This window comes from Ranitomeya variabilis (genome assembly GCF_051348905.1).
Source record: "Ranitomeya variabilis isolate aRanVar5 chromosome 1 unlocalized genomic scaffold, aRanVar5.hap1 SUPER_1_unloc_1, whole genome shotgun sequence".
In the NCBI taxonomy this organism is placed as follows: Eukaryota; Metazoa; Chordata; class Amphibia; order Anura; family Dendrobatidae; genus Ranitomeya; species Ranitomeya variabilis.
The window spans coordinates 2,009,136-2,033,414 of NW_027507931.1; the positions used below are offsets into that span (position 1 = coordinate 2,009,136).

The 24,279-nt window shown below is 43.9% G+C and overlaps 1 protein-coding gene across 1 annotated transcript in view; it reads right to left on the reverse strand.

Annotated features, from left to right (window-relative positions):
- Nucleotides 1-4,809: 4,809 nt before the first annotated feature.
- Nucleotides 4,810-24,279, reverse strand: part of DYRK1A (dual specificity tyrosine phosphorylation regulated kinase 1A) — a 38,172-nt gene continuing 18,702 nt past the window's right edge. The window contains exons 2-11 of the mRNA XM_077278922.1: nt 16,865-17,064; nt 16,002-16,094; nt 15,662-15,850; nt 15,227-15,374; nt 13,575-13,861; nt 13,331-13,477; nt 12,980-13,120; nt 11,765-12,071; nt 6,767-6,891; nt 4,810-6,441 (exon numbers count right to left, since the gene is read on the reverse strand). Of these exons, the coding sequence (XP_077135037.1) occupies nt 5,821-6,441; nt 6,767-6,891; nt 11,765-12,071; nt 12,980-13,120; nt 13,331-13,477; nt 13,575-13,861; nt 15,227-15,374; nt 15,662-15,850; nt 16,002-16,094; nt 16,865-17,064 (2,258 nt within the window). The 3' untranslated portion in view covers nt 4,810-5,820. The remainder of the gene's footprint in view (nt 6,442-6,766; nt 6,892-11,764; nt 12,072-12,979; nt 13,121-13,330; nt 13,478-13,574; nt 13,862-15,226; nt 15,375-15,661; nt 15,851-16,001; nt 16,095-16,864; nt 17,065-24,279) is intronic.

Sequence of the window (24,279 nt, forward strand, 5' to 3'; positions counted from 1 at the left end):
TGCTGTTTCTTTACAATGCACAGACGTCCTGTAACCAAACCGTGTAGAAAAAGCAGACAAAACTGGACTGTACCCGGAGGGGTCTAGAGAGTTGGGGGGCTCGACTTGAACTCTCGATAGGGGTGAATTGAAAAAAGTTTTCATAGGGTACAGACTTCTCTCTATATAAAAGTGAAGAGGGAACACTAGCGGCCATCGCCTGTGCCTATCCAAGGCAATACCCTTCAGATCTTTTGGAAACTGTATAGAAAAAGGTTGATTTCTGCGACTTCTTTTGGACAACATTGGTGAAAATATGATGCCCACTCCACTATGGGAGGAGATTGGATCACACTATTCCAGCATGGATAAAAAATATGACAAAAATAAATAAAAATCAATAACAGTCAGCAGCATGATTTAGGGGCTGAGACCCCGATTCCAGCGATGTATCACTTAGTTTACTGAGTGCAGCAATTGTGATAGAATCACAGTTTTCCCTGTTTGGAAGGCTGAGCTGTGTATAACCCCGCCCACACTACTGATTGGCTGATTTCTGTGCTGTATCAGTGGTGGGGGCGTGGCTGGACTAGGAGGCACCTAGTCCTGTAGCGATAATCTGCTGCTGATAAAACACTGATTGTACTGAGACAGCAAAACAAAACCCAGTAAGTAACATATCGCTGGAATCGGGTTATCAGCCTTTACATCATGTTGCTCTCAGATTATACAGAAAAAAAAAAATGCTGACAGATTCCCTTTAACAAATTAAAAAAAAAAAAGCATCAACCAACCCACTAAGAAAACAAGTCTCCATCTACTTCTAAAGCGTAAAATTGAAAAGTGTATCGTCAACAAATAGCCAGGTATAAACAGGACATGTGTTGCCGATAACATAACGCTGTATGGGGACAGGACTAGCGTATTAATGATTGTTCTGTTCCCAGAATAGAATAGACCCTAAGAATGGCGGTCTACGTGGACACTATTACTTTAGTAACTTAGTCGTTTAAGAAATCAACCTTTTCAATACCTGGAGCCAAGAGATCTAATGTTTTACATAAAGATCAATAACAGGGGCTGCTGCGCCCTCATATTATGGGAGAACAGACTTCTACATACAGAATATTCTGCCCCCCCATAACACACTGATGAAATAAGCCCTCGTGAAACGGTCTACATCGTCCTAAAAAGTTTAACCTTGTGCCAAGTATGAATTGTCAATGACACCATAAAATGTGTTTCAAATATTATACACTGCTCAAAATAATAAAGGGAACACTTAAACTACAGAATATAACTCCAAGTAAATCAAACTTCTGTGAAATCAAACTGTCCACTTAGGAAGCAACACTGATTGACAATCAACTTCACATGCTGTTGTGCAAATGGAATAGATAACAGATGGAAATTATTGGCGATTATCAAGACACCCTCAATAAAGGAGTGGTTGTGCAGGTGGGGACCACAGACCACATCTCAGTAGCTTTCTGGCTGAGGTTTTGGTCACTTTTGAATGTTGGTTGTGCTTTCACACTCGTGGTAGCATGAGACGGACTCTGCAACCCTCACAAGTGGCTCAGGTAGTGCAGCTCATCCAGGATGGCACATCAATGCGAGCTGTGGCAAGAAGGTTTGCTGTGTCTGTCACTGTTGTGTCCAGAGGCTGGAAAAGCTACCAGGAGACAGGCCAGTACACCAGGAGACGTGGAGGGGGCCGTAGGAGGGCAACAACACAGCAGCAGGACCGCTACCTCAGCCTTTGTGCAAGGAGGAACAGGAGGAGCAGTGCCAGAGCCGGGCAAAATGACCTCCAGCAGGCCACAAATGTGCATGTGTCTGCACAAACGGTTAGAAACCGACACCATGAGGATGGTCTGAGTGCCCGACGTCCACAGATGGGGGATATGCTCACAGCCCAACATCGTGCAGGACACCTGGCATTTGCCACAGAACACCAGGATTGGCAAATTCGCCACTAGCGCCCTGTGCTCTTCACAGATGAAAGCAGGTTCACACTGAGCACATGTGACAGACGTGACAGTCTGGAGATGCCGTGGAGAGCGATCTGCTGCCTGTAACATCCTTCAGCATGACCGGTTTGGCAGTGGGTCAGTAGTGGTGTGGGGTGGCATTTCTTTGGAGGTCCGCACAGCCCTCCATGTGCTCGCCAGAGGTAGCCTGACTGCCATTAGGTACCGAGATGAGATCCTCAGACTCCTTGTGAGACCACATGCTGGTGCGGTTGGCCCTGGGTTCCTCCTAATGCAGGACAATGCCAGACCTCATGTGGCTGGAGTGTGTCAGCAGTACCTGCAAGATGAAGGCATTGAAGCTATGGACTGGCCCGCCTGTTCCCCAGACCTGAATCCGATTGAACACATCTGGGATGTCATGTCTCGCTCCATCCACCAACGTCACGCTGCTCCACAGACTGTCCAGGAGTTGGCGGATGCTTTAGTCCAGGTCTGGGAGGAGATCCCTCAGGAGACCATCCGCCGCCTCATCAAGAGCATACCTAGGTGTTGTAGCGAGGTCATACAGGCACGTGGAGGCCACACACACTACTGAGCATCATTTCTTTGTCTTGAGGCATTTCCACTGAAGTTGGATCAGCCTGTAACTTCATTTTCCACTTTGATTTTGAGCATCATTCCAACTCCAGACCTCCGTGGGATATTAGTTGTGACTTACGTTGATAAATTTTAGGTTTTATTGTTCTCAACGCATTCCACTATGTAATGAATAAAGATTTACCACTGGAATATTTCATTCAGTGATATCTAGGATGTGGGATTTTAGTGTTCCCTTTATTTTTCTTGAACAGTATATATATATATATATATATATATATATATATATATATATATATATATATATATATATATATATATATATATATATATATATATATATATATATATATATAGTGAAAACTGAACATAAAATGACTCTTGCGGGACTTGTCAATACTTGAACCTTATGGTACATTTCAAAGTTTTAGTTATGTCACTTGCAAATTTGTCAAGAAATCTTGACCTATGAAAACCGCTGAACAGCGCTAAACCGGTGACGGGGGTGGAGAGATAGGAGACCTGTGCCGCCACAACCAGTGCATATGGCGGTGGTCCCTTTATGTCCCCTGGGCCTGGACTCTGACAAACCCTTCCCCTTTACCGCTGTAGCATCCACTGAGAAGGCCGCTGCAGCTGTTACTCTGCACAAAAAGGGACTACACTCCCACAAAGCCAAGGGAATGCGATGATCATGACCACACGCCTTAGCTGCTCTTCCCGTAACCTACATGACGCTTTCAGCAGTTCGATGGGTCGGATCGGCTACCAGATACCTTTTTAAGAAGCTTTCTAATCGTATTTTTTTTAGCAGAATTTTTGGCAATGGCCTTTTTCCTTCAGCGGTTGTTTTTGTACCAATTGCGGCGAGGGCACGGATATTACTGGATAGCGCGGCAAATAGTGTGGCCAAAGATAACCCAAATTTTGCCTATGTTGTGAAACCAACTCCCAGTAAGGTGTACAACTACTACAAAAGCATGCTGGGAGTTGTAGTTTTACAACTGCTGTTTATAAATGAAAATATGCATTGCAGTTGATCACGTAGCAGGACCTCCCCCGCAAAGATATAGTTAGTGTATGGTACCCCAAAACCTAGGATTATGCTCTTACACAAGAAGTCAATGGATCTGAAATAAAACCATGTACAATTTAAAATTACATAAAATACATATAATAAAAAATATTAAAATTCAATTTCACATAAACCTAAGCAAGGACAAAATGTAACACCCCGGTCTAGATATATAGATAGATTATATCTATGTATATCTATATATATCTCGGTAAATATCTATCTATCTATATATCTATCTATCTCTATATATATATCTACTATATATATATATATATATCTACTATATATATATATATATATATCTATATATATATATATATATATATATATATATATATATATATATATATATATATATATATATATATATCTACTATATATATATATATATATATATATATATATATATATATATATATATATATATATATATATATATATATATAGATAGATAGATAGATAGATAGATAGATAGATAGATAGATATCTCGCGGTGAAACACTGAAAATACAAAGATCATTCAATGCTCGGGACAGAAGTGCCTGCAAAATAAAAAAAAGTTTTGCTAATAGTTATTTTTTCTTTTTTCCACAACAGTTCCAGTTTTGCTGAAGCTATAATACAGCCAGAATCATCGAAGGGTTAAAAAAAAAAAAATTAAATCTACACCTTGTGTCAAAGTGCGATACTGCTACATTATTGGTTACAGACATCTATGTGCTATAAAAACAGCTTTGGTAACAATAAATTATATAAAAAAAATAATAATTTTTTTTTTCTTGTAAAATTCACAGGATAATTGTGAGGCAAAAAAATAAGCAGTCACATAAAATTCTGCATTTTTTTTTTCTTTTTTAAGTATTTTTTCTTTTATAAAAACGTTCAAGATGAACAGAAGACATCTTTGTGCAGAACTAATGGTGGAGATACCAAGTGCTGAAAGAAAAAGAAAAAAAAACTAAAATAAAACAAAAGTTGGTGGGTGGAGAGGAAAATAAAGCAGGAAAAGGACACGTGTAGCTATTTCCATCAAATGCAAACCACTATTATCGGTGACCTTCAACCACTACGTCAGCTGTATGACAAAAAAGGATAGTGACCTTGGAGGAGAAAAAAAAATTAAAATTAAAAAAAAAAAAGCTTTTTAATTATTGGGTCACAAGTTTTTTTTTTTATATATATATATTTTTTTTTTTTTTTAAGAAAGGCCTCTTGAATTTATCCCATTCTGTGTTTGCAAAAACGTGTCCAGAAGGTGGTTGCATCTGAAAAGGCAGGCTCTTTGTCCAATTCTGTAAGGCCAAAGTCTATCCTCAAACGCTTAGACCTTCAACCTCTGGACTGACAATTAAAAAAAATAAAATAAATCTAAAAAAAAATATTTTTAGCTGACTAATCTTCTTGCCACACCCACACATTCCTATTAAATAGCTGCTTTCTGCTTCCTAATTTTTCACTGGGAGCTGCCAATTTCCGTGTTGAATTTTAGGTGCAACGCAGATGTAACCCTCCCTCTAGATCCTGAAGGCCCTTTCTTTTCGTATCTTGCCTGTGACCGTTTTTCCTAAAAAATGCCCTTGAAAGGACGAAAGTAAAAAATAAATAAATAAATAAAAAAGGGTCTGGGAGGGGGGATGTGGGTGGTTGCATTTACTTTTTATTAAAAAAAAAAATTTTTTTTATCATGTTGGCAACTGACTATGTTTAGTATAACTTACTATGGTTAAAATATACAAATATATATGTACAAATACATATATAGCTTTTATAAAATAATTGCAATAAGTGTACAGAGTTAAGTGAGTGGGAAAGGATAGAAGCAAAACAAAAAAAAAATTAAATAAAAAAAGGCGAAAACCTGCAAAAAAAAAAAAAAGGCAAATATAATAATAAAAGTTGTCTTGACTTCATTGTCCCTTTGCAATCGTTTCAAGTTTAAAAAAATAGTCAGCTTTTCCCTGTTGTAGCGGTTAAGTGTGTTTATCTCCTTCTGATTAAAGCAGCTTTTGCACTTTGTTTTTTTTTTTTATCTTTTGTTTTTGTTTTTTTTTTTGGAAAAAAAAAACGCAAAAACAAACTTAAAAAGAGAAAGAAAAAAGAAAAAAGAAAAAAAAAAAAGACACCACGTCATAATAGAAAAAAAAAAAAAAAAGCCAAAACACACAAGAAACAAACCTAAATTTAATTTAGTCACGAGCTAGCCACAGGACTTTGCTGAACACAAACTCCTGTCATGGGAGACTCTTCTCTGTCGATTCCTTGCCTCATGGTCAGATGTCCCTCAGTTACATAGTGGGCAGGGCCCGTATTCGCAGAATATTGGTACGGCGGATGGCTCGCAATGCCAGTCTCTTGGCGAGGGTTTGAATAGACTGTTGTTAAGTTAACATCCATAGTTCCATTCTGTCCGAAGTCCAAGGTATTAGCAGCCATGGGGCGGTTTTGGTAGGCCTGATTGCCTTGGTTGCCAGTAGACGAGGAAGATGTTGAGGAAGAAGTAGTTGAGGAAGACAAAGATGTCATGGAGTGGTGGCTGTGCCCAACTTCCATTGAATCTTGGGTGGAGGAGCTATTAGAAGGAGAGTTGTAGATCCTGGACCTCGTCCGGCTACCTAATGATTGCTGTCCATGGTGGTGGTGGTGGTGATGATGATGGTGGTGATGAGCACTATTCCCGTGATGATGCGGTACATTTTGCTGTGAAGGGGGGACATGAAATGTGGTTTCTTGGACTGGGTGGGTTTCAAAGGTAACTTGTGTGGGGGCTTCAGTGACAGTCCAACCCACCGGTGGAGGAAACGGTTGTCGAACCTGAAACGAGAGGTTAAATTATAAGTCGAGAAAGTCAAATGTCAAACCTGGACGGTCGAGAATTTGGGAACTGGTCCTGTCTAAAGAATAAGCAAAGGTTATATTCGCCATATAGTGCTCCAGAGAGCAGCGCTACAAGCTCCTTATGTGCTTCCAATACAAAAACATCTAGCGTATATTTGTGCCTTTTCATCTTTTTTTCTACCTCTTTCTATAGGACTTTAATAGAGAGAGGTCAGTGGCTGCTGTTGGGACCCTCGTTCTCCTTACAGGTGGGTTCCCCAATTATCTGACATTCCCCCGCTGGCATGTGACGGCCGCTTACCTGAGGACTGTGAGTCTCACAATCCATAGCTTGAACAGCAGCAGTAAAATGCCCTCCGCTATGTCTGTGCTGATGAGTCGGGTCAGACCTCGCTCGTCCACTGTTACTTGTCCCAGAAGAGCCACCTAAAGACAAAAAAAAAAAAGAGGCATATTGGAGATTGAGCAGAGGAAACAAGGAGTTGTACTGTCTCACTGCCTGCTGGAATGACACCATTAAAGTCAAGAACCCCTGCATTTAAAGGGAATCTGTCAGCAGATTTTTCCTATTTCATCTGAGGGCACCTTGATGTACGGGCAGAGAGGCTAATTCCTAATTTGTTCTGTAGTTTCAATATAAAGTGTTTTATCAGCAGGAGATTATCACTACAGGACTAGGTGTAGTGTGCCAGGTGGTCCAGCTAATCTGTAACCACACCCCCACCACTGATTGGCAGCTTGTAGACAATGTACACAGGAATCAGCCAAACAGGGGTGTGGGCGGGATTATACAGTGCACATTTTGATCATTTAAGCTGTAAAGCACTGCGGAATCTGTTGGCGCTATATAAAGATTATTATATTATTATTATTGACAGCAGAAAACAAACAGCACCAGGTAGCCCAGTAAGTGATACATCGCTGGAATCAGGGTCTCTGCCTCTACATCATGTTGCTCTCATAAGAGTCTGCTGACGGATTTCCTTCCATTGCACTGTACTGCAAGGGATTAGCTTCTACAACAGGGGTCAATGGGCGACATGTGCCGCTGTGTGTCTGTTCAGAGGCATGGTCAGGGAATGAAGCAGTAATGTGAACACAGTTCTACCTGGTTGCACATTCTAGAAAAACATTCAGGAGGAGAAGGGGTGGATGCTTGTCCTATCAGGGGGACAGTTATGGTAGATATGCCATAAAGGCAGATCTCAGTGGAAAAGAGATCCTAGAAGCGTCCCGACAACAATAGAGGGATGGCGGAGGAAGAGGTGCTCCCCATTCATTTCTAGGTGAAAATTATCAAGTGCAATTGTTTGGCAACTATCGAAACGCCCATAGAAGTGTACAGAGAAAGTTATGAATTGGGACAGCTCCTTTAAAGGGGTATTCCCAAGTGGTCTCGATCAGCTGAGAGCAGTGCAGTCTCCTTACTTCATGGCCTCTAGTGGGGCGGGCTCTCCTAATCAAGTGACAGATCTGGTGAATAGCAGAACTATTGTATGAGTAGAACTATAAAGCTCAGCATAACTTCTGCTGTAACACATTCAGCCATCAGTGGTTTGTTCTGAGCCTACACTGCTAACACTATATTTACACAGGTAACAGGGCATTTGAACGAGCACACGGATCAGGAAAGTGAGAGCAGTGATTAGGAGACCGGATCTGAAAGCTGTGGAGCTTGTGATGTTGCAAGAGAGGGAGATGGAGGTGTATAGAAATCAATGGGCTGGAGAGAGGCGGCTGGTATGTTAGGAGTTAACCTTGCGATGAGCTCTACACTATTAAAAAAAATAAATAAATAAATCTCTCATTGCAGGAGAATGAAAGCAGATAGAAATAGCAAGTCAACTGCAAAAGTGCTTATGTTCTTGCTATCCAACTAATTAAAAGAAATTTAAGAATGTGAGAATACCCCCTTTAACGTCATGTAAACAGTGATACATCCCAAAATGGTAGCAATCTTATTTTGGAGATTGTAAAAAAAGAGAAAGTAAGCGTCGGACACCTTGTTTAATGTGAGCGGTTTTCTTTAAGACATTGGTTGTAAATAGGAATTGAGCCTCTTATTCCACCACCAGAATAATGCAGCACCCCAATATAATAGTAATCCAATGCCAGCTTTTCCAGCAATATTCAGCTCTGTACTTTGCTTTCTCCCACCTCGGATACATCCATATATTTCACCCCCTCATTATAGACAACTATGTCATGTGATCTCCAGTCTGACTATCAGTATTGGACATGCTCTCATGTATAGACAGGAAGTCATTCTTTGACTTCCTGTGAACTACAGGATTACATCAACTATCAAATCCCTCCTGGCAGTTCTCAGGCTCCTCCACTCTCACCTGAAAGTCTCATGTAAGGCAGAAATCATATTTAGAGTGATAGGTTTTGTGAATTCATACAATGATTAGCTCCAGTAATAAAACTCTCCTCACCCCTTTAGAAGTACTGTATGTGCAGAATCTCCAGTGCACCCCATGTGATGCTTCATACCATTCTCCCTGCCTTCTGCTTGTATAAGCTGGCAGGAAGAAACCTATCACCAGCAGGTGAGACACACTGAAGCTGTTCACATAAGATACACTGAGGCTCTGCTCTGCCATATCCATTGTGTAGGGCACACTAAGTCTCGGTCATATCCATAGCATAGGACACACTGTGGATCTGCCAGATCCATAGTGTAGGATATGCCGAAAATCTGCCATATCCATGGCATAGGACACTCCGAAAAGTCTGCCATATCCATAACGTAGGACACACAGAGTCTCTGGCGTAACCATCACGTTGGACACACTGAGGCTCTGCCGTATCTGTCACATAAGACACACGGAGGCTCTGCAGTATCCGTCACATAGGACACACCGAGGCTCTGCCGTATCCGTCACATAGGACACACCGAGGCTCTGCCATATCCGTCACAAAGAACACACCGAGGCTCTGCCGTATCCGTCACATAACACACCGAGGCTCTGCCGTATCCATCACATAACACACCGAGGCTCTGCCGTGTCCGTCACATAGGACACACCGAGGCTCTGCCATATCCGTCTCATAGGACACACAGAGGCTCTGCCGTATCCATCACATTACACACCGAGGCTCTGCCGTGTCCGTCACATAGGATACACCGAGGCTCTGCAGTGTCCGTCCCATAGGACACACAGAGGCTCTGCCGTATCCGTCCCATAGGACACACTGAGGCTCTGCCGTATCCGTCACATAACACACTGAGGTTCTGCCGTATCCGTCACATAACACACCGAGGCTCTGCCGTATCCGTCACATAACACACCGAGGCTCTGCCGTATCCGTCCCATAGGACACACCGAGGCTCTGCCGTATCCGTCACATAGGACACACCGAGGCTCTGCCGTATCCGTCACATAACACACTAAGGCTCTGCCATATCAGTCACATAGGACACACTGAGGCTCTGCCGTATCCGTCACATAACACACTGAGGCTCTGCCGTATCCGTCACATAACACACCGAGGCTCTGCCGTATCCGTCCCATAGGACACACCGAGGCTCTGCCGTATCCGTCACATAGGACACACCGAGGCTCTGCCATATCCGTCACAAAGAACACACCGAGGCTCTGCCGTATCCGTCACATAACACACCGAGGCTCTGCCGTGTCCGTCACATAGGACACACCGAGGCTCTGCCATATCCGTCACAAAGAACACACCGAGGCTCTGCCGTATCCGTCACATTACACACCGAGGCTCTGCCGTGTCCGTCACATAGGATACACCGAGGCTCTGCAGTGTCCGTCCCATAGGACACACAGAGGCTCTGCCGTATCCGTCCCATAGGACACACTGAGGCTCTGCCGTATCCGTCACATAACACACCGAGGCTCTGCCGTATCCGTCACATAACACACCGAGGCTCTGCCGTATCCGTCACATAACACACCGAGGCTCTGCCGTATCCGTCCCATAGGACACACCGAGGCTCTGCCGTATCCGTCACATAGGACACACCGAGGCTCTGCCGTATCCATCACATTACACACCGAGGCTCTGCCGTGTCCGTCACATAGGATACACCGAGGCTCTGCAGTATCCGTCCCATAGGACACACCGAGGCTCTGCCGTATCCGTCACATAGGACACACCGAGGCTCTGCCGTATCCGTCACATAACACACTAAGGCTCTGCCATATCAGTCACATAGGACACACTGAGGCTCTGCCGTATCCGTCACATAACACACTGAGGCTCTGCCGTATCCGTCACATTACACACCGAGGCTCTGCCGTATCCGTCCCATAGGACACACCGAGGCTCTGCCGTATCCGTCCCATAGGACACACCGAGGCTCTGTCGTATCCGTCACATAACACACTGAGGCTCTGCCATATCAGTCACATAGGACACACTGAGGCTCTGCCGTATCCGTCACATAACACACTGAGGCTCTGCCGTATCTGTCACATAGGACACACAGAGGCTCTGCCGTATCCGTCACATAGGACACACCGAGGCTCTGCCGTGTCCGTCACATAGGACACACCGAGGCTCTGCCATATCCGTCACAGTCTATCCTATGTGAATTGGGCTGGCAGAAATCCATGTGCATTCTACAAGAATAACTGCAATTACTTGTATGGACCCAAATCCAGTTGCAAAACATGCCTGACATGTGCCTCAGATAATATTTCATTCAAGTCACCTCACCGCTGCAGCCAATCATAGGCCTCAGTGGTGAAGTGAAACCATTACTTCCTGCCTCTGGATCTAAGAACATTAAAGGATCTAAATATACCTGATATTATTCTGATTTTAAAGCCATCCCTGCACTGACCAATTTATTATTTTGTTTTGTTGTTGTACAACCCCATCAAACAATAGTGATTTTGGGGGCCTTTTATTTTTTTCTTTAGACTTAAATATATTGATATTTGCCTAAATTTCTCATTTCCAATCATGTTTCATTATTTGAGTGAGTTAAATGAGAATTCGTGAGGAAGCCTCATGTTTTATTTAAGTTCCTATCAAGTTGATTTGTGAAAAGTTTGTAAGAGTTGTAAATTCTACATCTCAGCTCGCTGATGAATTCTCAGTTAACTCATTCTGCAACTAGGGAAACCAAACCACTTTTTTTTTTTTATGAAACTCAAATGCAAAAAATTTTTTTTATCCCAAAATACATGCATATAAATAACAAAAAAAAACAAACAAACAAACATTTGCACACACTCCCCCTTTCCAAATATTCCACCAGCAATATTATTTGAGTTTCATCCGATATTACGCAGCCCGTCCATGAATCACCAGGGCGAGTTACCTGAGCTAGACGATGTGCTTGAGGTGGTTCCCGACGACTGGGACTGTTCCATCGCTGGACTCGTAGATACACTATTACTTGTGTTTGTACCTTCGTCAGCAGTCTTCTTAAAGAAACTATGTTGCAGAGCATAGTATGGTTGAATCCGTGTCTTAGGATCATAATCTAGCATCCTTAAAATGAGGTCTTTAAACTTTAAGTAGTCCGCTACAGTGTGACCCGATTCCCCGCCACGTCGACCGCCTGGGCCTCCAGTTTCCACTCCAAGAATAATATGAAGTTTACGGGATCCTGGTGGTTTGTATTCCTGCGGAGGGAAATAATAAGCAACACTGATTTCCCTCATTCCAGGACAGTATTATCAGAATCGCCAGCAGTTCCAAATACAAGTCAAAAAACACTATATATCACCGTATATACTCATGTATAAGTCGACCCGAGTATAAGCCCCGTCCTTGTATGCATGGCTCCTCATCCTTATCCTGGTATGCATGGCTCCCCATCCCTGTATGCATGGCTCTTTATCCCATATCTTTGTATGCATGGCTCCTCATCCCTGTCCCTGTATGCATGGCTCCTCATCCCTATCCTGGTATGCATGGCTCCCCGTCCCTGTATGCATGGCTCCTCATCCCCACCCTTGTATGCATGACTTCTCATCCCCGTCCCTGTATGCATGGCTCCTTATCCCATATCCTTGTATGCATGGCTCCCTATCCCATATCCTTGTATGCATGTTTCCTATAAAAAAAACAAAACACATCCTACTTACCTTCCCTGCGCGCCCTCGCTGCATCTCGTTCCAGTGCATCATGTGTCCCCGCTCGTTAAAGTAATGAATATTCACTCCACAGCTATGGGAGTGGAGAGAGGTAAATATTCATTACCTTAATGACCGGGGACATGTGGGAAGAGCTGCAGGCACTGGAACTTTATGCAGGGAGGGTGCGCAGGAAAGGTAAGTAGAATATGTGCTGGAAGCCAGCGACTGCAACCGTGTACGCTATAAGAGAAATTAATATTCATTGCCAGCGCAGTGAATATTTATTTCCCTTTAGCAGCAGGCACAGGCTTTAGTCACAGCCGCCGGCCCCTGCCTCCTGTGACCCGCTACTCCCCCTCCCCGCCAGCTTTCTGGGACAATGACTCGTGTATAAGTCGAGGGGGGGTGAAATGTGCTGAAAAACTCGGCATATACATGAGTATATACGGTACCTTTTTTCCGTCTTTGGTCTTCTTTAAGTTCCAAGTGCCGTCGGGCAACTTCTCAAAGAACTTTCTGGCTTTTGGTGCTTGGTCGAGGATGTGAACAGTTGGTATTCCTAAAACTTCCACAATTTTATTCATCTGGTCGACCTATTGACAGAAAAAACAAGTTTCAATGCAAATTGGTAAAGAAAAAATAAATTATATATATATATATATATATATATATATATATATATATATATATATATATATATATATATAATCCGTATGCATCGGTTTCTAATAAGCCATAAAGTAGGAGGGGTTTTTTTTTGCTCCTAAACTTCACTGTAAAATCTAATATTTTATTTTTCTTACTTCGTTGGCTCCGCTGAAGAGGGGCTCTCCGGTATGCATTTCGACTAAAATGCAACCAAGGGACCACATGTCAATCGCAAGGTCATAAGGCATTCCCAGTAAAACCTCTGGAGACCGGTAAAAACGAGACTGAATATATTGGTATATCTGCGGGCAAAAAAAGAGAAAATATTAAACTTAAATAAATCCCAACTGGCTTGACTAGAAGCATTAGACTTTTTTGTTTTCTTTAATAAGGGCTTACCCTCTGCCCTAGCTGGCACGAGCTTCCAAAGTCGACAATCTTAATGGCGCTCCGCTTGGGATTGCAGAGCAGGATGTTTTCAGGCTTTAGGTCACAGTGAATGATACTAAGTTCAGGAGTAGCCAGGAATAGTAGTGCAGTGCACATCTGCTGTGCAAACTTCCGTGTCAGGTTCAGAGAAACGCCCCGGAAGTTGGTGTTCCGTAATAAGTCGTAGAGGTTGTAGGAGAGCATTTCGAACACGAGGCAGAGGTGGTTTCGGAACATAAAATGTCGCTTTAAATGCACTGGAAGAAGAAGGCAGAAAGCAAAAGACAAGGTTCATATAGAGCCTGACTGCGGGATCAGAACGCGCAGGGTTTCTTTTTTACAGAGATGTGTAATCTTCATAGAAGCAACAGGTTTTCGGAGAAAAAAAATAAAAAATTCCTCTCGCTAGGTTTCTACTGCTTGAACTGAAGGTTGCGTAAAGTAGTGACCCCGATTTTGGTAACATGGTGTCAACTCTGCAATATTAATTCATTTTTATAAAAGCACTAATTACCCGCGGCTCTCGATGCCGACAGCTTTCTCCTTATATTGTGCGGCAAAATAGCAAGAAAAGCGAATGCGCAATTTTTTGTTTTTATTTACAATGTTCACTATATGGTAAATCTGAGGCGGCAATATGATTCTTTAGTAACATTCATTTTTCAGGATTTAGTGCTGGGTGAGAGTTTTTTTTTTAAGGATATCATTTTGGGGTAGGTATGTTTTGATAGCCTCTTATTGCATTTATTGACAAATAAAAAAAACTAACTAGTGTTTTGATTTTTATTCTTTTTATTACAATGTTAAATAGAATTTAGTTAATATTTTTTTTTATAAATTGGACTTTTCCGATCACAGCTATAACGAATGCATGTATTCTCTATTTTTTGTTAATTGTTTTATTTTTTTAATGGGACAAAAGGGGGTGATTTCAAAGTTGTTTTTTTTTTATTTGAAAAAAAAAAAAAAAATCCCCAAAGTTGTTACTGTATTTGTTAGTTGACGATTGGTGGAGAGGCTCACAATTTTTGGCGAAATCTTGTGCTAAGCATCTCATGTGTTTTTTCTTAGATTTCACAAGCCAGTATGCTATTCACATTTCATGTATCGCACATATCCTTGCTTTAGCACAGTAAAATTGAGTGCAGCCATTTATCTATTTGCTATGTATTTGTTAGTCACCATAGGAGACCTGAAGCCACGATCGATCGCTTGTGCTGTATACAGCAGTGCATCAGCCCTGCTATGTGTGATGAAAATCACGATCTCCTATGAACCCCAGCTAAGCGCTGGCTTTCACAGGAGTACTGTCATAACAAAGGGGGTCTTTAGTAGACCCCGGCTATCATGGCAACCCATTGGCGCCCAGTGATAACGTTAAGTAGGGGCCTGATGGGCGTGTGGAATGACGCGCTCCCCTGCTGGCGAGTGTTAAATACCGCCGATTCCTAATAGTAGAAGTACCTGTGCCGATCTTTGATCCTGAGCTGTGAAATCGGTCAACAGCTACCAATGCACAGATGTCAACCCCCTCGGGGGGCCGCGTCCTCTACATTTTGGCCTATGGGATGATCAGAGAGTAGAGGGACGGCATATAGAGTAGAAAATGAAGCCAGCTTTACCTATGTAGTATTTCATCTCCGTGTCATGTTTGTTCATCAGCTCGAGAAGTCGGACTTCGATCTGGGCTTGATTTAGGAAAGCTTTCTTGTTCTTTATGATTTTAATAGCCACCCACTCCTGCTCCACGCGGTCGTACGCCTTCACAACCTAGAACGAAGGACAGTATTAGTATGTGGTCCCCATCCACTCTCGGCAGATGAGCGACCATTTCTGTGGCCCCCGCTTTTCTGCAGGGCATTCTGCAGATCAGTGAGGGCCCCAGCAGTCGGACCCCCATCGATCAATCCTGGGGAAAGGTGATAACTTCTTTGCAATGGCTTTCAATAGACTTCATTGCACAATGAACTTTATTAGCAGAAACCAAAAATTCCTAGTAACATCAAGAACTGCAACAATCAGTCGATTTCGATCCTGTGGTGTCTCCGCATCCTTACTTGGCCAAAGGAACCTTTTCCAATCAGAGAGTCTATTTCGTAGCGATCCATCCACTTCTCGCCGTTTTTGACGATGTAGTCGTAGTTGTCGTCGTCATAGCCGTCGTTGTAAACCTTTCTTTCCTTCTTGTGACTGGAGTCGTCGGCTTGTCCTTGTTGATGCCGCCGCTTCTTTTTTGCATAGTAGACCTAGAGAAAAAGAAAATAAAAACACAAAAAGAAAACGTTAATGAAATCGTACTGCAAAGCTGCACCATTTATCTATGGATGGAGAGTAGGAGATGGTTTGTGAAGGTGGACACGGCCTGGATGATACTTTCCGCGCTTCTGCTGTTCTCACCTCATTAATATGTTTGTAAGTTTTGATCAAGTCAACTGACAGTTTCCTCAACGGTGCTGTAGTTGGATCACGAAAGTTTTGGGGCATCCGCCGCTGCAGAAAGACAAAAAGGAGGCAAGATATTAGTTTCTTTAAAGGCGTACAGAGACACAAAAAAATAAAAAATAAAAAATCGGAAAGACATACGACATACTGGACCTGCCATCCGCTGCCGGAGCCGACATAGGCCCAGCTTCCTTCTTCATAGTAAAATTATTTTAACAGCACATTAAAGGGGTTGTTTCATCTCTTTAACTGGGACAATTTGCAAAGTGCTTGAAAGAACAAGTACTTTGCAATATAGTTATTAAAAATCCTCTCTGTTCTCAATAATGTAGGGATTTGTAATTTTATTTACTGCTTGTTGCCATGGATACCGGCCACTTTTGCATTATATCAGTGGTGGCCGATGTTTCTTAGGCATAGAGCACAGCATTAACAAGCTTCAAATGCTCATCTTAAGATCCCTGGATCAGGCCAGCTCCAGTCCCCTGATGCTCCTTCAAAAGACAAAGCTGCCTCTGCTTGCAACAGTGCACAGCTTGGACCAGCAGCTCGGTCATGCGCCAACCCAAACTGCTATTCCTTAGGAGCTCACCAACCGCCCAGCAAGCAGGCAGCCAGGAGAGTGGTGAGCTCCTGAAACGCAAGATGGAAAACAAATCCAAGACCCCAGAACTGCTAAGCAATCATGACGACCACCGAGCCATAAAGTAATGGAGTGATGTCCATTGCATGTTAGATAAAGATGATGCTGCCGAAAGAGGAAGGCGAGACCTTGTTCTACATACAGCAAGTATTCTCCAAGTGTAAAACCTTCCCACCTGGTTAGCCAACGGCTGCTGACTCTGGTCATTGTAAGATAAGGCAGATACTTGTTGGTCATTTAGGTTCTGCTGACGCCGGTCGCTGTACTGCTGATGGGAGTGCGGCATTTGTCCAGCCATCTGTAGACCCGCAGCATGGAATGAAAATGAGGGTGCAAGCCGGACAGATGACGGTTTGCATGCTGAAGTCTCTCCTCCTGGAAAAAAAAAAAATATATAAGTAAATTAAATTTTCTATAAAAAAGTGCTTAACATTGCATTAGGAAAACACTTAACTTTATACAGACATAAATTAAATCAATTACATGGGAAGAATGGAGACCTGATATTTTAGGTGGAAGTTGTATAAAGCTCCGATTGGACTGTAGTTTACCCGACAGACACTAGATGGCGCTTCAGGACAATGTATATAAACCCCACATCTGCGGCAACTACATAAAGCCTCATATTGTGGCCATGGCGAGTAGTGATCATTTATTAAAGGACTCAAGATCCCAGGTAAGTGGCTACACACCAACGGCTATGGCACAAGGAACAGGATAGGTCTCTATATAAGACTAGTATAAAACATCTGATCTGGGCTTCTATTTCTTAATCTGAAAACATTAGAGCAGAGTTCTGCTTGTTTGTCAGTCTGTCATGTACTTTGTACATAAGACTAATAATCGCCCATTCGTCCCAATTTCGCTATCTTATTGAAAAGCAGGAAGAACTTTGTGGGGAGAAGGTAAGAAAAGCACGGAGGGCACATTCATCAGAAATCATGGCGGGGCGTCCGGGTGAGGATACCTGAGACACATTCATGCTCCAGAAGTCGCCAGGCTTCACCGACTGCGGCCTCACCAGCCCTAACAGGTAGGCATCTATAAGGCATCTCCTGGGAACAGTCACGCTTTATCATGTCACAGATAGCGAAGGAAAGGGGGAAAAGGACAAAATAGAGAAGTGGGAACACAGCAGATCAGATGTGGCCGGTGATCGTGGTTCTGGCTGACGTGACCAGAGACAAGTTCATCTGGGGCTTTCATGGCCCAAGCACATTTCTGCTATTAGAGCCTTTCTGTTACAGAGCACGTCAGTGTGAGGAGGTTACTGAAGTCTGCGAGACCCCTCCTAGAAAGGGAGGACTGGAGAAATGAAGGTAAGTGAAGTGGAGAAGAGAACATGTGGATTTCAGCCACATTCAGGCTCATTCTACCCAGTGAGGCGAAGGGGGCGAGGGGAAAGACGCTGCAGGGCCAGGGGGAAAAAAGACGCTGCAGGGCCAGGGGGAGAAAAAGACGCTGCAGGGCCAGGGGGAGAAAAAGACGCTGCAGGGCCAGGGGGAGAAAAAGACGCTGCAGGGCCAGGGGGAGAAAAAGACGCTGCAGGGCCAGGGGGAGAAAAAGACGCTGCAGGGCCAGGGGGAGAAAAAGACGCTGCAGGGCCAGGGGGAGAAAAAGACGCTGCAGGGCCAGGGGGAGAAAAAGACGCTGCAGGGCCAGGGGGAAATAAAGACACTGCGGGGCCGTGGGGGGGTGGAGGGGTATGGGGGAGAAGAGGCGGCAGGGCAAGGGAAGAGGCGGCAGGGCAAGGGAAAAGAGGCGGCAGGGCAAGGGAAAAGAGGCGGCAGGGCAAGGGAAAAGAGGCGGCAGGGCAAGGGAAAAGACAAAGCCATGCAAAAGGGTAAAGTAAAATAAACACTATGATCGTTTGTTATTATTGACTGACAAATAAGACATAACTGACAGTATTTCTGTGCAGCAGTCGGCTGAAAATAAATGTATGGCATGAATCCCAAGCCCGCCATTTTTCACTATTAATCACCAGTTTATATACGGATATAAGCCACATACAATTAGAGCTTATAGGTGGCTGGTTTGGGAAGTTTGTTACTACTCACTCGTAGTTACAGTATCTGTTATAATGGCGAAGAACAGCTCACTGTGTCCACATAAGATTTACTGCCCGGCATAAAGACCACGCTACAGAGAAAATCACCAAAACATGCAGGGAACGCTGAGAGATTACTACAGGCTCCGGGTATACTGAGTGCAGCTCTGGGGTATAATACAGGATGTAAGTCAGGATCAGTAATTTAATGTCTGTACACAGTGACGGCACCAGCAGAATAGTGAGTGCAGCTCTGGGGTATAATACAGGATGTAAGTCAGGATCAGTAATTTAATGTCTGTACACAGTGACTGCACCAGCAGAATAGTGAGTGCAGCTCTGGGGTATAATACAGGATGTAAGTCAGGATCAGTAATTTAATGTCTGTACACAGTGACTGCACCAGCAGAATAGTGAGTGCAGCTCTGGGGTATAATACAGGATGTAACTCAGGATCAGTAATTTAATGTCTGTACACAGTGACTGCACCAGCAGAATAGTGAGTGCAGCTCTGGAGTATAATACAGGATGTAACTCGGGATCAGTAATGTAATGTATGTGCACAGTGACTGCACCAGCAGAATAGTGAGTGCAGCTCTGGAGTATAATACAGGAGGTAACTCAGGATCAGTAATGTAATGTATGTACACAGTGACTGCACCAGCAGAATAGTGAGTGCAGCTCTGGAGTATAATACAGGAGGTAACTCAGGATCAGTAATGTAATGTATGTACACATTGACTGCACCAGCAGAATAGTGAGTGCAGCTCTGGAGTATAATACAGGATGTAACTCAGGATCAGTAATTTAATGTCTGTACACAGTGACTGCACCAGCAGAATAGTGAGTGCAGCTCTGGGGTATAATACAGGAGGTAACTCAGGATCAGTAATGTAATGTATGTACACAGTGACTGCACCAGCAGAATAGTGAGTGCAGCTCTGGAGTATAATACAGGATGTAACTCAGGATCAGTAATGTATGTACACAGTGACTGCACCAGCAGAATAGTGAGTGCAGCTCTGGAGTATAATACAGGATGTAACCAGGGATCAGTAATGTAATGTATGTACACAGTGACTGCACCAGCAGAATAGTGAGTGCAGCTCTGGAGTATAATACAGGATGTAACTCAGGATCAGTAATGTAATGTATGTACACAGTGACTGCACCAGCAGAATAGTGAGTGCAGCTCTGAGGTACAATACAGGATGTAACTCAGGATCAGTAATGTAATGTCTGTACACAGTGACTGCACCAGCAGAATAGTGAGTGCAGCTCTGGAGTATAATACAGGATGTAACTCAGGATCAGTAATGTAATGTCTGTACACAGTGACTGCACCAGCAGAATAGTGAGTGCAGCTCTGGGGTATAATACAGGATGTAAGTCAGGATCAGTAATTTAATGTCTGTACACAGTGACTGCACCAGCAGAATAGTGAGTGCAGCTCTGGGGTATAATACAGGATGTAACTCAGGATCAGTAATTTAATGTCTGTACACAGTGACTGCACCAGCAGAATAGTGAGTGCAGCTCTGGAGTATAATACAGGATGTAACTCGGGATCAGTAATGTAATGTATGTGCACAGTGACTGCACCAGCAGAATAGTGAGTGCAGCTCTGGAGTATAATACAGGAGGTAACTCAGGATCAGTAATGTAATGTATGTACACAGTGACTGCACCAGCAGAATAGTGAGTGCAGCTCTGGAGTATAATACAGGATGTATCTCAGGATTAGTAATGTAATCTATGTACACATTGACTGCACCAGCAGAATAGTGAGTGCAGCTCTGGAGTATAATACAGGATGTAACTCAGGATCAGTAATTTAATGTCTGTACACAGTGACTGCACCAGCAGAATAGTGAGTGCAGCTCTGGGGTATAATACAGGAGGTAACTCAGGATCAGTAATGTAATGTATGTACACAGTGACTGCACCAGCAGAATAGTGAGTGCAGCTCTGGAGTATAATACAGGATGTAACTCAGGATCAGTAATGTATGTACACAGTGACTGCACCAGCAGAATAGTGAGTGCAGCTCTGGAGTATAATACAGGATGTAACCAGGGATCAGTAATGTAATGTATGTACACAGTGACTGCACCAGCAGAATAGTGAGTGCAGCTCTGGAGTATAATACAGGATGTAACTCAGGATCAGTAATGTAATGTATGTACACAGTGACTGCACCAGCAGAATAGTGAGTGCAGCTCTGAGGTACAATACAGGATGTAACTCAGGATCAGTAATGTAATGTCTGTACACAGTGACTGCACCAGCAGAATAGTGAGTGCAGCTCTGGAGTATAATACAGGATGTAACTCAGGATCAGTAATGTAATGTCTGTACACAGTGACTGCACCAGCAGAATAGTGAGTGCAGCTCTGGGGTACAATACAGGATGTAACTCAGGATCAGTAATGTAATGTCTGTACACAGTGACTGCACCAGCAGAATAGTGAGTACAGCTCTGGAGTATAATACAGGATTTAACTCAGGATCAGTACATGTGCAGTTGGATTCAGCCCTGAGTCAGTACTTTGTAGGACCACCTCTCGCAGCAATTAATGCTGCAGTCTTTTGGGGTCTGTCCCTCCCAGCTTTGCAAGTCTAGAGGTGACAATTTTGCCCATTCTTCTTTGCACACTCGCTCTCGCTCAGTGAGATTGGATGGAGACGCCTGTGAGCAGCAATTTACAAGTTTTATCACAGATTCTCACTGGGATTTGGGTCTGTACTGTGACTGGGCCGTTCACACACAGGAATATGCTCTGATCTAAACCCTCCATTGTGGCTCTGGCAGGATGTTTAGGAAGGTGAACCTGCGCCTCAGTATCAAGTCTTCTACAGCCGCTAACAGGTTTTCCTCCAGGATTGCCCTGTATTCAGATCCATCCATTTTCCCCATCAACTCTGTCCAGCTTCCCTGCCCCTGCTGAAGAAAAGCCACCCCACAGCAGGATGCTGCCACTGTGTGTGATGGTGGGGATGGTGTTCAGTATTCTTTTTCTGCCACACACAGAATTTTGCCTAAATAGTTCTACTTTGGCCTCTTGTAGAATTGGGGGGGCCAGGGAGCACCACACTTGGGCAATTATATTACTGCATACCAGATGCAAGATACATAATAGTGAGGGGTGCCGCTCACTGCAAGGCTAAAGGGATAATTGTGCGAAAAAACAAGAAAAGAAGCCATGCAAACGGGGCGCACACCCAAAGACAATACAATCTAAATAGAAAAATATTACTTTATTGAACATAGAGACAAGTGCATACAGATAAAAACATATTAAAAAATTTAATATGTTTTTATCTGTATGCACTTGTCTCTATGTTCAATAAAGTAATATTTTTCTATTTAGATTGTATTGTCTTTGGGTGTGCGCCCCGTTTGCATGGCTTCTTTTCTTGTTTTTTCGCACTACTTTGGCCTCTTCTGAGCAGAGCACCTTCTTCCACATGGTCGCTGTATCCTCTACATGTTTTTTGTAAATAGAACTTCCTATGACTTACTTTAAAAAATTTCTTTTCATCTGCCACTGGTTCATAAAACACCAGATTTGTTGAGTATACGACTAATAGTAATAATAGTTGTCCTGTATGATAATAATAGTTGTCCTGTGGACATTCTCCCACCTGAGCTGTGCATCTCTGCAGTTCCTCCTTTTTCTACTTCTCCAAGTAGTTGTCTCCTTGCTTCTTAAAGGGAACCTGTCACCTGAATTTGGCAGGACCAGTTTTGGGTCATATGGGCGGGGTTTTCAGGTGTTTGATTCACCCTTTCCTTACCCGCTAGCTGCAAGCTGGCCGCAATATTGGATTAAAGTTCATTCTCCGTCCTCCGGAGTACACGCCTGCGCAATGCAATATTGCCTTGCGCAGGCGTGTACTCCGGAGGACAGAGAATATACCATGTACCATTTCCTTTACACTTCACAAACACTTGGCTACTTAGTGTTGATATATTCCAATAAAATACCTTTATGTTTGTGGGTGTAATGTGAAAAAACGTGGAAAAGTTGTCTAAGTAAAACATAACCCGCACAAGTCATTATGAGAGAAGTCAAAGCCTTATAACGTGGCAAAGCCAATAATATCTAATTCACCTTACAGCACCGCTCACCCCCTCTATTCATTCATAAACCGGGGACAGAAATAAGCAGAAAAATAAAATGTACTTTTGTTCCCTGTACAGATTTTATTGATGCCCTTAATGCTGTAGAAACACAATGGTCGCTTTCTGCGCTTGATATCGGTGTCAGATGCGCCGTGTGTCCTTGGATCTGGTGTTTACAGTGTAGGCAGGCAGCCTCCGAACCGCGTCACCCAGCCAGACAAAGATTGCCAACGTTAACCCTCTGTCCTCAATGCGGAAACCAAACACGCTAAAGCTTCCTACAGAACCAAAACATTTCATAGCCTCTATGATGGGTGAGGAGGAGACCCCTTATCAGCAACGATGATCCACCCAACCCAAAAATAGAATGGATATTTAGTACAAGGAGGAGCACTACAAACCGTGCAGATGTCATAGTCTTAGGGTGTTACACCGCCACCTAACCCAACATGGCGGGAGCTGCCAACCACCCCGGGAGCCCTGGTGCAAAAAAACAAAAGCAGAGGGAAGCCGGCGGTCATCCAAAGTGGTGGACGCTAAGGCGTTAGAACGTTCATGAAGTTAAGAGAAAGTTTTATTCCCATCAAACTTGAAGCAAATCAAACAAATAAGTGACCCAACAGAAGTGTACAGTAAAAATAAAGTGACCAAGAAATTGAGGTCCCACCCAGGGATCTGTCCAATCCACCCCCCCCCCTGACAGTGCAATCCACGCCCCTGCCCAGAGCTCTGTCCAATCCACGTCCCTGCCCAGAACTCTGTCCAATCCCGGTCCCCCGACTGTGCAATCCACGCCCGTGCCTAGAGCTCTGTCCAATCCCGGTCCCCCGACTGTGCAATCCACGCCCGTGCCCAGAGCTCTGACCAATCCACGCCCCTGCCCAGAGCTGTCCAATCCACGCCCGACTGTGCAATCCACGCCCCTGCCCAGACCTCTGTCCAAACCATGCCCCTGCCCAGAGCTCTGTCCAAACCACGCCCCTGCCCAGAGCTCTCTCCAATCCACGCCCCTGCCCAGAGCTCTGTCCAATCCACGCCCCTGCCCAGAGCTATATCCAATCCACGCCCCTGCCCAGAGCTCTATCCAATCCACGCCCCTGCCCAGAGCTCTATCCAATCCACGCCCCTGCCCAGAGCTCTGTCCAATCCACGCCCCCCTGTCCGTGCAATCCATGCCCCCTGCCCAGGGCTCTGTCCAATCCACGCCCCCTCACTCTGTGCAATCCACGCCCCTTCACTCTGTGCAATCCACGCCCCACCCAGGGTTCTGTACAATCCACACCCCTGTCCAGAGCTCTGCAATGCAACCCCTTCCCCTGCCCACCAAGAAGTGCAGAGGATATGAGCACTTTGCAGTCTACAAGCTGATGTCTTATTGCAGACAAATCAATTTTTTTCTTAAAAAGTAAATGAG